General features: G+C 53.7%; 6 protein-coding genes across 6 annotated transcripts; 3 read left to right on the forward strand and 3 right to left on the reverse strand.

Annotated features, from left to right (window-relative positions):
• Positions 1-250: 250 nt before the first annotated feature.
• B0T23DRAFT_307999 (uncharacterized protein) lies at positions 251-1,141 on the reverse strand (the record flags this gene model as incomplete). Its single annotated transcript, XM_062834453.1, has 1 exon — positions 251-1,141. The coding sequence occupies one exon, from the start codon at positions 1,139-1,141 to the stop codon at positions 251-253; it is 891 nt and encodes a 296-aa protein (XP_062696712.1).
• Positions 1,142-2,162: 1,021 nt separating this feature from the next.
• B0T23DRAFT_391742 (FAD binding domain-containing protein) lies at positions 2,163-4,076 on the reverse strand (the record flags this gene model as incomplete). Its single annotated transcript, XM_062837959.1, has 2 exons — positions 2,163-2,365; positions 2,408-4,076. 2 exons carry the CDS (start codon positions 4,074-4,076, stop codon positions 2,163-2,165), a joined length of 1,872 nt encoding a protein of 623 aa, XP_062696713.1.
• Positions 4,077-5,600: 1,524 nt separating this feature from the next.
• Positions 5,601-7,738, forward strand: B0T23DRAFT_349001 (uncharacterized protein; the record flags this gene model as incomplete). Its single annotated transcript, XM_062836025.1, has 2 exons — positions 5,601-6,115; positions 6,501-7,738. Exons 1-2 carry the CDS (start codon positions 6,028-6,030, stop codon positions 7,736-7,738), a joined length of 1,326 nt encoding a protein of 441 aa, XP_062696714.1. The 5' UTR covers positions 5,601-6,027.
• A 317-nt stretch (positions 7,739-8,055) lies between these two features.
• On the forward strand, positions 8,056-10,505 carry B0T23DRAFT_7733 (heterokaryon incompatibility protein-domain-containing protein). Its single transcript, XM_062841767.1, has one exon. The coding sequence runs from the start codon at positions 8,278-8,280 to the stop codon at positions 10,459-10,461; it is 2,184 nt and encodes a 727-aa protein (XP_062696715.1). The 5' UTR covers positions 8,056-8,277; the 3' UTR covers positions 10,462-10,505.
• Positions 10,506-10,591: 86 nt separating this feature from the next.
• B0T23DRAFT_369164 (uncharacterized protein) lies at positions 10,592-12,028 on the reverse strand. Its single transcript, XM_062836495.1, has 3 exons — positions 11,875-12,028; positions 11,227-11,726; positions 10,592-11,149 (listed from the first exon to the last, which is right to left on the reverse strand). Exons 1-3 carry the CDS (start codon positions 11,959-11,961, stop codon positions 11,068-11,070), a joined length of 669 nt encoding a protein of 222 aa, XP_062696716.1. The 5' UTR covers positions 11,962-12,028; the 3' UTR covers positions 10,592-11,067.
• A 204-nt stretch (positions 12,029-12,232) lies between these two features.
• Positions 12,233-15,284, forward strand: B0T23DRAFT_7753 (DNA polymerase alpha/epsilon subunit B-domain-containing protein). The gene is made up of 2 exons (XM_062841772.1): positions 12,233-13,119; positions 13,172-15,284. The coding sequence occupies exons 1-2, from the start codon at positions 12,344-12,346 to the stop codon at positions 14,946-14,948; spliced, it is 2,553 nt and encodes an 850-aa protein (XP_062696717.1). The 5' UTR covers positions 12,233-12,343; the 3' UTR covers positions 14,949-15,284.
• The last annotated feature ends 320 nt before the right edge of the window (positions 15,285-15,604 follow it).

Below are 15,604 nucleotides of genomic sequence, written 5' to 3' on the forward strand. Positions count from 1 at the left end.
ACCCCCCTTCCCATCCATACTGAGCCACGTCTTTTGAGGTGCGATGAGCTACCAGCAGCGAGCAGCATTCACCCGAATTCCCCTTATTCTGCCGTCATCATCACCAGACGTCTGTCAAGCCGTACGAGTCCAATTCTGAAAAGAAAGTAAGGTATTAATCATTCATTACAATCATTACCCTAACCCAATGGTTTTCATTCATCCTTCCCCCATCCCCACTTCTAACCTTCCCCAAAGCCTCTCACCCCCTTTACTCAGTAAAATCCGTGCTCGTGCACTCCTCCCTCCACTCCTCCATCTGCTTCTTCTGCTTCTCCTGCACCGCCGCCCAAATCTCATAGGCATCCCTTCCAATAAGCAGTCTCGCGGGCAGTTCACGGTCCGCATACTTGCCGTTTCCACTGAGGGCGTCGACAACAACAGCCGCCAGCTTCTTGGGGTCGCCAGGCTGCTTGTTGTTGGCCGCCTCCCACATAGCCAACGTCTTCTTCATCTCCTCGCTTCCGTTGGGGCCCCTGAGCTCGGGAATCGTCCGGGCGGGATGGATCAGATGGCCCTGGTCGAGGACGGACGTCCTGAAGTAGCCGGGCTCAATGCAGGTGACCTTGATGCCCAGGTGCTTGACCTCGCCCGTCAGAGCCTCGGACAGGATGGAGCACGCGGCCTTGGTGCTGCTGTACAGACCACCGCCCGGGGGACCGAGGTAGGACAGGATGGAGCCCACGTTCGCCAAGGTTCCGGCGCGCTGACGGCGCAGAACAGGGAGCACGGCGCGGCCGACGGCCAGCTGGCCCAAAACGTTGGTGTTGAACTGAGCGAAAGCCTCCTCGGCGGAGGCCTCCTCGCAGCCGCCGGCCAGGACGTAGCCGGCCGAGTTGACGACGATGTCGATGCGGCCCGAAACGTTCTTGGGATGGGAGACGATGCGGGCGACGGTCTCGGCGAGGACGGCATCGGGGGAGGTGACGTCCAGGGTCTCGGGAATGCAAAGTTCCTGGGAGGTCAAAGATTCAGGGATCTTGGCCGTGTTGCGAGCGGTGGCGAAGACGATGTCGCCTTGGGCGAGGGCGCGGAGGGCAATCTCGCGGCCGAGGCCGGAGGAGGCGCCGGTGATAAGCCAGACTCTGGGGGTGGAGGACATTTTGATTGTGTAGAGGTGGGTTTAGGGTAGAGTTGTTTGTTTGAAGACGGATTGAGGAAGGGAAGAGAAAGGATGTTTACTACAATTGAAGTCAAACGCAGGGACGTTCGGGGATGTAGCTATTTATAATGTGGGTATCAGGCGAAAAAAAAAGCCTGGCATCGGCTTGAATCCATCAAGATCCATGGAATTTAGGTCCCGCATTTCCAAACCACGGCCCGGCCGCTGTCGTTCCCCGGGGATCCGAAAGGGTCCTGTGCGGCTACGCTACAGAACTTCCCCGACCGTTCTCCGGGAACCAATTGGTGGGACAGCGCCCCTATCCGTTATAGGGGTTGTCAACTAGTCAACTCCCCAACGGCGATCTTGGGGCAAGCTAGGAGGCTCCTTGTTGTCAAGGGTCAATGATTTCCACTCACCGTCATCCACGTGGTAGACCGGCGCCGTTTGAAAAATTTAATGTGTCGGGGTTCGGCGTGTAGTGTACATTATGTACAATTCAGAAGTGATTGATGCAGTTTCCTGTGATGTCCATGTACAAACAGTATGTAGGCTGTCGGAAATATGAGGTAAGTAGGGATTGATGACAGGGACAAATGGGTGAACAGGTTGATGAGGCTTTTCTCCTCACCCGGTAAAACGTAAAACTGGCGAGTCAATCTAGGTGGTTTCCTCCCCCGAATCTCCAAAAAGTTCATGATTGAAATGCTGGGCCAAATTTCCGTTTTGGGCTTCTCTGGTGTAAACAAGTCGAGAAACGGGGGTGGAGAAAAAAAGATAATCAGGGGGATAGTCGCCAACATTGTACTAAACTTGGACGTCCTCTTTTTTTTCTTCTTTGCAATGCCGGCGGTATAGAAATTGGGGGTAGGTTGAGCGGAGGGGTTGGGGGAGAGTGGGAAAGTACTATAGAAAATGGCATAACTACCTAATGATACATGGAAAACGCAAAGGGAAAACTGGCTATAACAAAATGCGTGTCAGTACTAGGTAGTGTAGAGACATGAACAAAACGACTCCTTCAAATACACACTCTCGTCTCCCACTCCTTGATAAATTCCCGCAGTGACGACAGATATCCAATGTGAGAAACATAGCCGTCAGGTCTCACCATCACATATCCCGCACTCCCATTGTCCAATCCAAGCACACCATGGACCCGACCACCCGGGTCCGCATATGTGGAAGCTTGCCCCTGCCCCGCGCGACTACCACGATCCTCCTCTGTAGCGTGGTAGTAGAAAATGCAGTGAACTGAGCACTCACTTTTCACCACCGCCAATACCCTCTCGCCTGCCAGTGTCAATCCCTCCACCGTCACCGCATCGCGACCTTCTGTTCCACCTATTCCGGAGAACAACAGCAAATGCCAAGACGCGCCTCGACAAAGTTGATGCAAGCTCGTTTCTTTCCTCCTCGCCAACAGGTCAGAAGCCGTTATCCCGCCATGAGATCGCCCTAGCTCGATTACCTTTCCATCCGGCAATCGATCACCGCTGCTCACCTTCTCCGGCCGCGATGATAAGGATGAGGATGAGGATGACCATAACCATGACGGCCAAGACGTATTCACCCCATCACCACCACCGACCACACAACTCTCCCCCGCGCTTGCCAAACCCGAATACGTCGTCCCAAACCCCGAAATAAACCCATAAAACCTCTTCCTAATCCACTTCATCCCAACCAACCACGGCATCACCCACGGCAGCACCGTATTCCTCACTTTGAGAACCCACGAAGTCGCCGCTGCCGTGAAGCTAAAGATCCTATCCGTCCCCTGAAGCAACGCCCTCCCCACGGGGTATCGCTCGGCGTGATAACTGTCCAGCAACGCCTCCCTTGCCTCCTCCGTCAGTGTGTCCCGGTACTTGAGCACCGTCCCCAGCTTCCAGCCCAGATTGATGGCGTCCTGGATCCCCACGTTCATGCCCTGTCCGCCGGCAGGACTGTGGATGTGCGCGGCGTCGCCGGCCACAAAGAGTCGGTCGGACCGGTACGAGTTGACGCCCCGGTGGTGTAAGCGGAAGCGGGCGAGCCAGACGGGGGAGTGCACGGTGCCGGAGCCGGGAGGGGCGATGGAGTCCACGAGGGATTGGAAGTGCGCGAGGGTGGGGGGTTCGTGAGTTTGTTCACCGTGCTGCCGCTGTTGTTGTTCAGTAGGGACCACGGGAGATCCTGATCCTGATCGTGGTGAGTGCTTGAGGACGGAGCGGCCACCTGATGCGATGAGGCGGATGAGATCTTCCTCGCCCTCGCTCTCGCTGTGAGATGATTGAATGGGGAAGAATGCCAGTAGGCCCGTGTCGCCGAAACAAATGGTGAAGCGGTCCCGCGCAACGTTGGAGTTGCGTAGGCGGGCGTCGCAGAGGATAAAGTCTTGTGGGTAGGCGTCCCCGTCAAAGGTGAGGTTCTTTGCTGAATGTCGGACCAAGCTGTGCGCGCCGTCACAACCGACGACGTACTTGGATCGAACCGTGGTCTGAGTGCCGTCTGGCTTTTCTAGAGTTGTGGTGACTCCGTTGGCGTCCTGGACGACGCTGGTAGCAGTATAAGCCCGCTCAACCGCCTTGCCATAGTCGGCCAGAGACTCATCCAGGAACTGCTCGGTTTCGGCTTGAGAGACCATCAGAGGCAAAGGATAATTCGTGTCCGTGATGTCAAGATCATCCAGATTCATTTTGGCTACCAGTTTTCGGTTGATGTTCAACACCCCGCCACGGGTGATAGTACCTCTAGAGATGAGCTTGTCAACAGTTCCATGGCGATCTAGCAGCTCCAGAGTACGGGGGTGAACGATTAAGGCTCTGCTTTTCTCTGATCGGACTGGGCTCTTGTCGATGATACGGAAAGATACGCCTTGCAGAGCCAGTTCAAGGGCGAGAGTAGTCCCTACTGGGCCAGCTCCGACTATCAGGACGTCGCAGTGGTCCATTATGTGATTGTGGACGTGAGGTGTTGTGTTGCAACGAATGATTTTTGGATGTGTAAGAGACCAAAGACGATGATGGTGTGATGTTGTCAATGTTTGGAGCGGAGAAGCTCCCTCTACCACTCACCGTTCATATCCACGATGCGCTTTGACATTTTATAGGAGGTCAAGTCCGTAATGTCCAGAATTGTAAAGTCATTTCCATCTGGCATCTGACTCCTCCCGCCGGACAGGTTCGGAAAGAGACTCTCTTCATCACTGGTGATAGTCGGTTTTTGACTGTCAGCTGGACAGATTTACTCCGAGTTACATCCTCAGCAGGAAAATGTCGCATTTCACGTCGTCGCTACCGGTAACTAACAAAAGAGCATTTGTACACTATTGGATCGTAGTAGTCATCGTGCTCCTAGCAATGGCTGAGTGCGGAAATCCCAGGAACTGGTCCGTTGTGTCCGACATTTTCCGCAACCAATTCGTAGTAAAATAATGTACCACACGAATCCTCGTATAGATGGCACTATTCACAGTATTTCAAACCAATCGCCGGAAATAAGCAAGTGACGAGATGGAAGGTTGGGAACAGGGCGAAGCAATGGAGCACTGAGATTCCCACCACTGGCAAAAGCGATAGTTCCCGGAGAGGTCCTTCAATATGCGTGCCATACTGGCAGAGAGAATGACCATTGAGGAGGCACGAGGTCGGACATCGGGGTGAACGGGGTCCGACGACAAACAAGATGACAGCAGCGAGGTGACGCCGTCAAGGTACTCGGCCTGTGCAAGATGCCTGCCGGATGGGTGTTGTGCTGAGTTGCCGCCGGCTATCCGTCCAGACCTGCGTTTGCAATTGAACAGGGCTGACAGTTGACGGCTGTCCTACAGCTGCGGCTAAGACCCCACTCTGAATTTCGCATCTTGCACTCGTGCACAGACCAAGACCAGTACCTATTTAATATTCTCCTCCCACCCAAACGTTTACCTGGTTTTCTCTTCTTTTTTTCTTTAGCTCTCTTTGCCTTTTGGCTTAGATCAAGTGTAGTATCTGTTCTTTTCAGTTTAATCTCTGAAAGTACTCTACGGAGTACAATCGTGATTATTCTAATTTTTGCAACGCGGTCGGTTTTCCTCTAGGCTTGCCTATGATTACCTTCCACTGTGTCCCTGGTATTACACTGCCTCCAGGCGACGCGAACTACTACTTGTTTGTGCTCAACCTTTTCTTCATTGCAATCTTGGGCTGCGCGCTTGGGGTGTGAGGAAGATGATGTCGTCAGTTTGACTTGTTCGTGTCCAAAATGTAGGGTGAAGTTATTTTGCTTGGAGGTTCATGCGCGCGGGGCGGCTACAGTGCCTGCAGTTGATGTTCACGCACGCAATGCTTGATGACAGTGTTGAACCATGCCGTTGGTCGCGACGGGCCGCAATGTGACGCACCCTATTTTGGAACCAACTCGTAGTCAAGGTTGGCGATGCGACAAGTGTTGTTCGTGTGTGTACAGCGCATCTGGCATCCTTTTCCCCCCTCCAGCTGAAATGGCCGAGGCATGTTTTGCGATGGAGACGTCAAATTGATGGCCCCAGGCAACTGAAGTGTGCAGGGAACAGCGGTCCATGATGCCACTTCGTTCATCCAAACCTCTCACTCCCAGAAAGCAGGACGGAGCAATCAAATCAGACGACGCAATTCAGGTCAAAGTGTCCAACTTGCGCGTGGAGCCGTCATCACCACTTCTGAACCTCAACACCACCAATCCATCATAGCCTTGCGATCCACGCCCACACCTCTTGTTCAGCTGGCATTGCTTCATTTTTATTGTTATTGTTAGATATCTTGTACATCATTGTTACCGTTCAGCCGCATTCGCTTTCGTCGATTATTTCGCGCCCGATCAACCTGGGAGCCAATATTGTACGACAATCACATAGCCACACATAAACGTAACCGCATTTCATCATGGCAGGAGGGTTAATGAACTCGATACATGCCCCAAAGGCACATCAACCACCGCCATCCTCATCGCCGCCGCCATCTCATTCGCACCGTGAGTCTCCCTTGCTCAGAAGCTACATCCATGCCCCCTATCCCATCTCAGCCCCCATCTCCAGTGCTCTTAGCCTGGCACGTACAGTCTCCAGTATCTGGCCAGAACACGACGGACACATCGGCTGTCAGCGGAATACTGGACCACTGTTCTGGGCATGGACGGAAAAGGCACTATGGTGGTCGTTGAAGCTGTTCCAGCCACGGAGCATGCATATTCTCAGAGGCCGCCAAATATGGACTGCACAGGCTTGATGGCATATGTGGTATCGCAGACATGACATCACATACCGCATTAACCAGGGGTCTTTGCTCTCTCATGCCACATGCCTTATGGCATCCGGTCTTCTACCGCAATGCTTGTCCAGTAGCTGACCTCTCTCCAGATTCCCATCATGATGAAGGCGACTCTTTCCACGATGGACCAGGTCCAAAGTCCAAGAAGCACCGCCCACCACGCAAAAAGCAGCTCATGAAATACATTCCCAAGTCCGATCCAGAACCTCAGCAACAGTCACCACCACCGCCTTCTCCACCAGTTCCGGCAGCAGCACCCGTGAATCCTCCGTCTCCACCAAGGGCCCAAGTATCCCCTCAACTACAGCCGCAGGCCGGGGCTCAACGAAAACCCTCTGTGGTCGCCCCCAGTCCTCCACCTCCCATCACCACTACCTCCATCCCCATCAGGACCACCACCAGCAACACCTCCCCGACCCCCAAATCCCCGGTCCGCGTTAGCCCCTCCGCCAAACACGAATTGATCCGCTACACCAAGATCGTCCGCCGCCTCAAATGGAAGCTCCCCTTCCTGGCCTCCGGCTACGCCCTCGCGCTTAAGGGCCGCAACCCCAAGCATGGCGACGCCGTGATCAGCGGTGGCGTGCTCAACGAGGGGGAGATCATGTTCAAGCTCGATTTCTTCGAGTACTACATGCTCATCGAGCGCGCGCTGGTCCATCTGCTGGGCGTGTTTGGGATTACGGTTAGTGGAAATGGGATTCAGGGGAAGGGGTTGGCGGGGAGTCGGTTTAATCAGCACGGAGGAGGAGGGAGCCGGGCAGGCAGCCGTGGGGGAAGTCCTAAGGAGGGTTCACCTAATCGGGCTGCTGCAGGGGGGGGAGGGGCTGGGGCTGGGGCTGGGGGAGAGGGTGCTGCTGCTGCTGCTGCTGCTGCTGCTGGGGGAAATGGGAGTGGAAAGTTTCAGCATCGGTATCACGCTCATGTTCTGGAAGCGTTTGATTCCCCTGTTCATCCGTTGCATGATATCCTGGGCAAGGGCGAAGTGCGCAAGCAACTGCAGCGGGCAAAAGACTTGCGGAACCGATGGAAGACGGCCGACTCGGAGGCCGAGGAGAAGGAGCGGGTCAAGTTGACGGCCCCGTTGGAGAGTTATGACGTGGAAAAGATGCTCGAGACAATCTTCCAAGGGTTCGATGCGGCCTTCTTGATTGCCGAGTGGCATGTTCGGGACAAGGAGGGTGGTTTGGAGAAGGGTGCGCAGTCGTCGCTGAACTGGGCAGATGATGATGATGAGGACGGCGATGCGACCATGATGGACTGGGCGGCGCAGGAGGCGGATCAGTGGGAGTTCATGGTGGATGCTATGGATTGGGAAGCTGTCTGAGCAAACCTTTGCCCTTGATGACATTCCACGGTTGTATTATGATGGGGACTGGGAGCTAACGGACAGTAAAGGACTACTAAGCTTTTTTGTATCAATTTGGAAATATGACTAGCAATATCAAATAGCATTCCAAGCAGGGCTGGATCTCGGTCTTGATAATGGTGATGGCTTCCCATCTTCTAACGAAGGAGCAGAAGACGCCTATGGTAGGCGTTTGAAATCCTCCAACAACTTCTCCTGTTTCAAGTCGTTTGTTTGGATGTATCCCTGCAGCCAAAATTCGAGCTTCAAATCTTGCTACGACAGTGGGCAACAAATGAGATGCCTCACAGCGCGCTTTATTGACTACTATAAACCCTGTACTCCCCTCCTCGACCAGAAATCCTTCCGTTGTCGTCAACTTCCCTCTAACAACAACACCTACTCCGCCAAAGTCCTCACCACCTCAAAGCCTCCAATCTTGCAACCAATATTCGACATCTCATCAGAATGTACTTGCACATGGTACCACCAATGCTTATATAAATCCGAAACATAAAATGGCAACCACCGAAGAAGGCCAATTTAGCTATAACTCGGTGCCTCTTCCAGACGCCAGCACTCACGTCCGTCTACTGGAGATCTGCCCCGTCTCTGATAATGAAGACGAGCTCTACTGCAAGTTATACGCCGCGCCCATTGCAGACTTGCCAGGCTATAGCGCTGTGTCATATGCATGGGGCGACAACACCAAAACCCACAGCATCCGGATCGTTGACTACGACCGGGCACCAACATCGACGGAGGAAGGCTTGGACAAAGAGAATGGGCACCCATGCCTCCTACCCATCACATCTTCACTGGATACCTGTCTGCGTCAATTCCGCACATACAAGGAACTCCGCTTGACGCCTCTTTGGATCGACCAGGTCTGTATCAATCAAGATGATGACGAAGAAAAGTCGTCTCAGATTCAACTCATGAAGCAGATCTACTCATCGGCAAAGGAAGTTTACGTCTGGCTCGGCCTGGACGCTGATGGCTCTGACGAAGTATTTCAAGCCTTTCGCCAGGTTGCCGAGTGCATGTGGGACTCTGAACTTTTCGGCAAGGGCCGGGCTACAAAATGGTTTCCTGCCCCTCGCGCCATCTTTTACAACAGAATAGACACCCCTGAGGTCCAAGAGTTGCTTCGGAAAGTCGTACCGATAGTCGTCCCACTGTTGCGGGAGAAGAAGTTCCTGGCTTGGTACAAGAGGAACTGGTTTTCACGGATATGGACCATCCAAGAGTTTTGTCTCAATCAGTACACCTTCTTTATGTGCGGTGACAGAGCGGTCCTTGATGAGGTTGTGCTACTGGTATGGGAAGTATTCCTCATTCTTCCCGACTTCCATCACGATACAAGATTCCGGAACGCCTTCAAAGACCATCCTGAGATCCTTTCATTGGTGGATTCGGTACCAGCAACCCTACTCGCACCCCCGATGCAGCATCTGTTTGAGACAAAAGGGTCGTTTAAGCGTGGGAAACGCGCCTCTTTACGAGAACTACTCGTACAGGTATCTACGCGGCTTGATCTCGGCGACCACCGCGTCGATATTCTCTCAACAAAATATCGGGATAGAGTTTATGGGCTGCTAGGTCTAGCGGCCGATGCCGAAGAGCTCGATATTCGGCCGGATTACAGCAAGTCCACCACCACCGCTGAGGTACTCACACAGACAGCGCGGAGTATCATCAGGACGGAAGGCAGCGTTTCCATTCTCCGTTTTTCACAATTTCCAAAACACAACGTCGAGGATCCTGACGAAGCCGGCTACTGCCAACCCGAGCAACTCCCGTCATGGGTCCCAGACTGGGCGAACGGAACACAGTACAGCTATCAGTTCCTCGACAACGTATTCTCAGCCTGTGGCAAATTTTCATCAACAGCCGACCTCATCCCCACCTCCTCTCCATCCATTCTCGGCCTCCGGGGCCTGGTGATCGACAAGATCGAGGCCGTGGGCTTGCCATGGCGTGCAGACTGGGGTCTGAAAGCCTACCACCGCTACATCCTCCAGTATTTCGCCATTATCAAAGACATGAAGCGTCGCTCAGCAGAAAAGAACTCCTCCAGCTTTGACGACGACATATACCGCAACCCCTCAAGACGCAACCAAGCATTATGGCGCCTGGCAGTCGGCGACTGCTACGTGAACGGGCCCCAAAAACGAGGAAGGGCAACGGCTGATGACGTTGTCCCGGTCTTTATGGAGTTGATTGACCATTGCAAATTTTGCTGTTCCGTGGACGAGAAACTACAAAAACAGCAGCAGCAAAGCGAAACCGGTAGCGGCAACAACAACAACAACAACAACAACAACGAATCATCACCCCCCGAACTCGACCAGGAAACCCTTAATTTCATGGCCGATCGCTGGGACGAGCTTCAATCCAAAGGATCATACCTGAACAACATGATGCACATGGACGGAAAACGCCCGTATCTCACTGCTCAGAAGGGATACCTGGGCATGGCGCCCAAGCATGCGCAACCCGGTGATGTGGTGGTCCTGCTGTGTGGGGATAGCATACCTTGTGTGCTCAGGCCGACAGGACATGGAGGGGGCGGCGACGATTATAACAGTACCGCTAGTAACACGTACATTCTTGTTGGCGAGGCTTATTGTGATGGGATCATGGATGGGGAGCTGGAAGGGAGGTTGGAGAGGGAGAGGCAGGATTTTTTCCTTGCATGAGTCGGTAGGTCGCGGCCGATACATTCTTCTAAATAGGAATTCACTTGGATTAAGGCTATAGGCCAATGAAATACCCCCAATAAGCACATACGACCATACCCACTGGAAAACTCGGGATCCCGTCCGCTCTCCCATAGATAAGCCAGTGAGGGCCAGACTAGTAGTTGGGTCGGTGACGACCAGCGAATCCCTGGTGTTGTATGTTTTTTGCTTGCATTTTTTTGGCTTCCTCTCTACCCTCCCATTCAATCTATTTACTTTCAATGCCTTTCTTCCGCTTTTTTTTCTCTTCTCTCCCCGAATTATATCCCACCTCAGGCAGTAGTCGAATTCCCATCTGCACAAGACAGATCAGTCAACGTTTAGTCGCTCTATTTTTTTACATCCCTTCAGTTCTTGACCATTTTCAAGAAGAAAGATGTCATAACTCCCAGTAGAGGGTTTGAGAATATTGGACATTACTCGATGACTTGAGCCCAGCCCCAAAACGTATGTCTTCCCTTTATTTTGGACAACAGCGTGAAGTGTAGCGACACATCAAACGGACCGCTCACCTATCGTAAACCCGCCCTCACCACCCACATCTTTCATACCCCAAACATCTCCTCAAGCCTTCTGCTTCTCTTTCACCTCCTCCTCCTTGAGCCTCGCAACCAACTTCTCCATCAAAAACGGACTTAGTCCCAAGCTGTAAACATCCCAACCGTTAGCAACCACGTCAACCAACGATCTTCACACCTCACCTCACCAAAACAAAATACTCACATGCCCTGATTCGTAACAACCCGATAAGTCCCACTCTCCTGGAACGTCCCCTCGATGATCTTGCCCTGTCCATCCACCTCCACGCTCCCAAAGATATCCTCGGGCCACGCAATCCTTCCAAAATCCACCGGCGTCCTCTCATCACTCAAGTGCACCCATCCTCCCCTGCCCGCGCCTCCAGCGCCTCCTTCAGCACTGGCACCGCCGGCACCCGTGTCGCTGCCCTTTTTGCCTACCTTTCTTGATCCAGCACGGGAAAGGAAGGAGAAACCGGCTGGGGAAGCAAAGGCTTGGGCTTGTGATTGAAGACCGGGATCGGAGTAGGCGTGTTCGGCGAGGACGGAGTTGAGAATGGAAAGAAAGTGGGGATTGGTGGTGAAGGACTGGGGAGTTGGCGGTAGGGCGGTGGTGGTGCCGATGGAGAGGGTGGGTGTGGGAGGGGTAGTGGGGAGGAGGGAGAGGGTGTAGCTTTTTGGGTCGTTTGGGTGGGGGAAGATTTTCTGTGGTGACGGGTGTTAGTATGGTGATCGAGTTGTTGCGTGGTGAGGTTGGATGGGGATGGAATGGGAGATGGTGGTGTGGTGAGGATGGGGAGTTGTGGTGTAAGTGAGGGGTGGGGTTGTTGGTGGAGGTGGATGGATGACTTGCAATGTTTGGGTTGGACGGTAAAGTCGTGATTGACCTGACTGCGCTTCGTAGCGTAGGAGCTGCACGAAATCTTGTGGCAAGCATCATGACTGGCCGTATTAAATCTGATATCGAGAATGAGAAGGTTGGTGATGGCGTCAAAAGTTAGTTGATGTCACCCTGGTGGTGTTAGTGCGTCTAGGTACTTGTACGCGTAGGTACCTGCTGTAGGTACCTCTCTAGCGCTGCCGGCGGCAACCAGGGTGGCCCTTGATGCCCCTGTTTCTGACATTGTGGAGCCCACATTGGCTGAAATCTGGGGTGAGCCCCACCAAAACGCGTCTGGTCCCCTGCTTCGTTTCTCAATTTACGCGTCTTCCAGACAGTGACAATGACGGATATCACCACCACGAACACACTGGCAGACGGCCGATTGTAACCGACTACAATAAATTACAAGTCTAATCGAGCTACCCAGACCACAGACACAATGATCGTTCAAAGTCCCCGCCAAAAGCGGACGAAAAACGGCCAGACAAACGCCCAAGACAGACCATCTCGACCGCAGCCACAAGCAGCCGCCGCCGGCTTCTTTGCGCCCAAGAACCCAGCGGGCCCATCCAACCCAATACCCTCGTCCTCGCCCGCCTTCGCTACTCCAGTACATCCACTGAAGCCGTTCCAACCTCCAGTCCTCACAAAAGCCGCCATCCTGCCCATCATCCTTCCTCCAGCGACACTACGACCGCTCGCCTTCCGAACGTTCACCAAGAAACACAGCCTAACACTTACATCAACTGCCCTACAAGAGCTCGCAACCTTTATCGGTAGACACTGTGGCTCAGGATGGAGGGAAGAAGGCCTGGCCGAAAAGGTGCTAGAAGAGGTAGCAAGGAGTTGGAAAAACCGCAATGGCGGCGTCATCGTGGAAGGCAACAGCCCCGAGCTCAAGGACATTCTCAAGACCCTCGAGGGTAACATGAGCGGGGGAAAGATCTTGACCGGGCCACGAAGCTTAAGCAGACAAAACAGTCTCTTGCTAGAGCCCGAACAAGACGAACAACATGCGCATAGTCGACTCGGACTTCGGCCCGTGCCATCATTAACCCGGGAGGATAGCAACGCCAGCTTTGGCATGTCTGGGTTGGAGTTCACAGAAGAGCCGGAAGGCGATTCGGTGAGAGATGTTAGGAGGTGGCTGAAGGTTATACATGCTTTCGATCAACCACGGTTGATGTATAATGTTGGAAAGAAGCATTTTGAGAGGTATGGTCCCTCATCACCCTCTTGACATAGGTTACACAGCTAACCTTTGTAGGGATCCTTCCAAACCCTCCTTACTACCAGCCGCCTCTCACAAAACCGATGCCTTCCGCAACCGCTACAACGTTATCCACCAGCGCATCCTTCGCAACGAAGCCTTCCAATCCTCATCCGTCCAAGGCTCTAGCTTGCGCCAACGAACCAACGCCAACGGCCTCTCCTCCCACAAGATTACCCCAATCGCCAACCTACTCGGCCGCCACGGCAGCAATCATATGCTGCTGGGCATGCTTGTTGTCCTTCCCACTGGCTCTCTTGCCATAAGCGACCTGACGGGCACCATCACTCTCGACCTCTCCCACGCTGTCGCCATCCCTGAAGATTCTGCCTGGTTTACGCCGGGAATGATTGTTCTCATAGACGGTGTTTACGAGGAGGAGGAGGAGACCATGACCATGGGCAACGGTCTCAGTGGTAGCAGCGGTGTGGGCGGTACCATCGGCGGCCGGTTCCAAGGTTTCTTCATCGGCCAGCCACCATGTGAAAAGCGCCGCGTTACGCTCGGGGTTAGTGGGCCCGACGGCACCGGCGCTGATCATACCATTGGCGGCGGATTCGGCTGGATCGACTTCCTTGGCGTAGGCAGCGAGAGGGCAGTCGGGTCCAAAATGCGCAAGTTGGAGCACAGAATTCTTCGGCAACCAGCGCTGTTGGAGGATGGCAGGCCGTCGAGGGGTAGGGCGGTGATTATTGGCGAACTGAACCTAGATCAGCCGAGGAGTTTGCAGGCACTGAGAAAAATCTTGGGTCTCTATGCCAGTGATCCTGAAGGGTGCACACCCATGACGTTTGTGCTGGCGGGTAACTTCACGCAGCATGCTGTCATGGCGAGGGGCGGGAGTGGGGGAAGTATCGAGTACAAGGAGTTCTTCGATGCGTTGGCATCGACACTGGCGGATTTCCCTAGTCTGCTCACGACGGCCACCTTTGTCTTTGTGCCGGGTGACAACGACGGATGGGTGTCTGCCTTCTCAGGTGGTGCGGCAACTCCTTTGCCGAGGAAACCCGTCCCAGATCTGTTTACTTCCCGCATCAGGAGGGTATTCGCAGCAGCGAATGCTGAAGCCGGGCTAGCCAACCCAGGCAAAGAAACAGAAAAGGATGCAGGCAAGAGGAAAGGCGGCGAAGCTGTCTGGACAACCAACCCAAGTAGGATAACCCTTTTCGGGCCTAGTCACGAAATGGTTCTTTTCCGAGATGACATCTCCGCCCGGCTACGACGAGCTTCTGTCCGTCTTAAGAACACGAGCAAAGCTCCCGTCGAGCCAGAACCCCCAACCAGCGGCAACGACGACTCGGCAATGGGTAACCAATGTCCACCCTCCTCCCTCCCCGACGCCCCCGATGCCGACGACGAAGACATGGCCGACACAACCATGACCGACGCCATGGATGTCGATTCTGCCCCTGCCCCTAACCAAAAGACTACCATGCTACCTCCATCTTCCATACCCTACGACATCCTCGCCGCCCGCAGGCTAGTGAAAACCATTCTCGACCAAGGCTATCTCGCTCCTTTCCGGCAAGCTATCCGCCCGGTACATTGGGACTATACTTCTGCCATGTACCTCTACCCGCTGCCGACGGCCATGGTACTGGTGGATACTACCGCTCCGCCGTTTTGCGTGACGTATGAGGGGTGCCACGTGATGAATCCGGGGAGCATATTAGTGCCGGGGAGGAAGGGGGCGGCACGGTGGGTTGAGTATGAGTTACCGGGAGTGGGAGGGACGGGGACGGGTGGAGGGAGGGTTAGGGAGTGCACATTCTGAGCTTGTGCACATTTCGAGTGAATCGTCTGATTGTCTGGAGAAAAATCTGCCTTGAGCTTATTACGAGGCTGTGCTGGGAGATCTTGCTCTTGGATCGGTATAGGGGCTGGAACTGTCGGCTGTGTAAAGGTGATCGAGGGAAATGGTACTTTGTATTGCTGGAAGGACGCTACGGTGGCAGGGCGCAATCGAACTTCGGACACGGTGGGCATCTCTGGCGCCATCAATTTCTTTCCGTCAATTTCACGCCTCGCTCCCTATTGTGCTGCACCTCCACGTCATGGCTGTACTCCCCTTTACAACGCATGAAGTGAAAAACAGGCTTCAGCTTGCTTATCCATGCCGAAGACTAAATCACCGGAGATTAGGTCGGCTTAGCGCAAACATCCCCAGCCTTCCTGTCAGCAGCATACCTTGTTGCATGCTTCAAGAGCATTAAGTACCACGTCGAATGGTGATTGGTTTATTAATTCAAGATAAGATGGTACCAGCCTCCGCGACATGAACGTGTTGTTATCTGGTCTTCGTGGTGTGATTTACTCTTCTCTCTTTCTCTACTCCCTTTGGTCTTTCGATATTGATGACTCTACTGAACTGTCAAGCAAGCCATAGGGCGACAGCTTCCAACACGACGCCTGCCGATATCTTACAGCGTC

The sequence above is a fragment of the Neurospora hispaniola genome, assembly GCF_033458365.1.
Source record: "Neurospora hispaniola strain FGSC 10403 chromosome Unknown B0T23scaffold_1, whole genome shotgun sequence".
NCBI classification, from domain to species: domain Eukaryota; kingdom Fungi; phylum Ascomycota; class Sordariomycetes; order Sordariales; family Sordariaceae; genus Neurospora; species Neurospora hispaniola.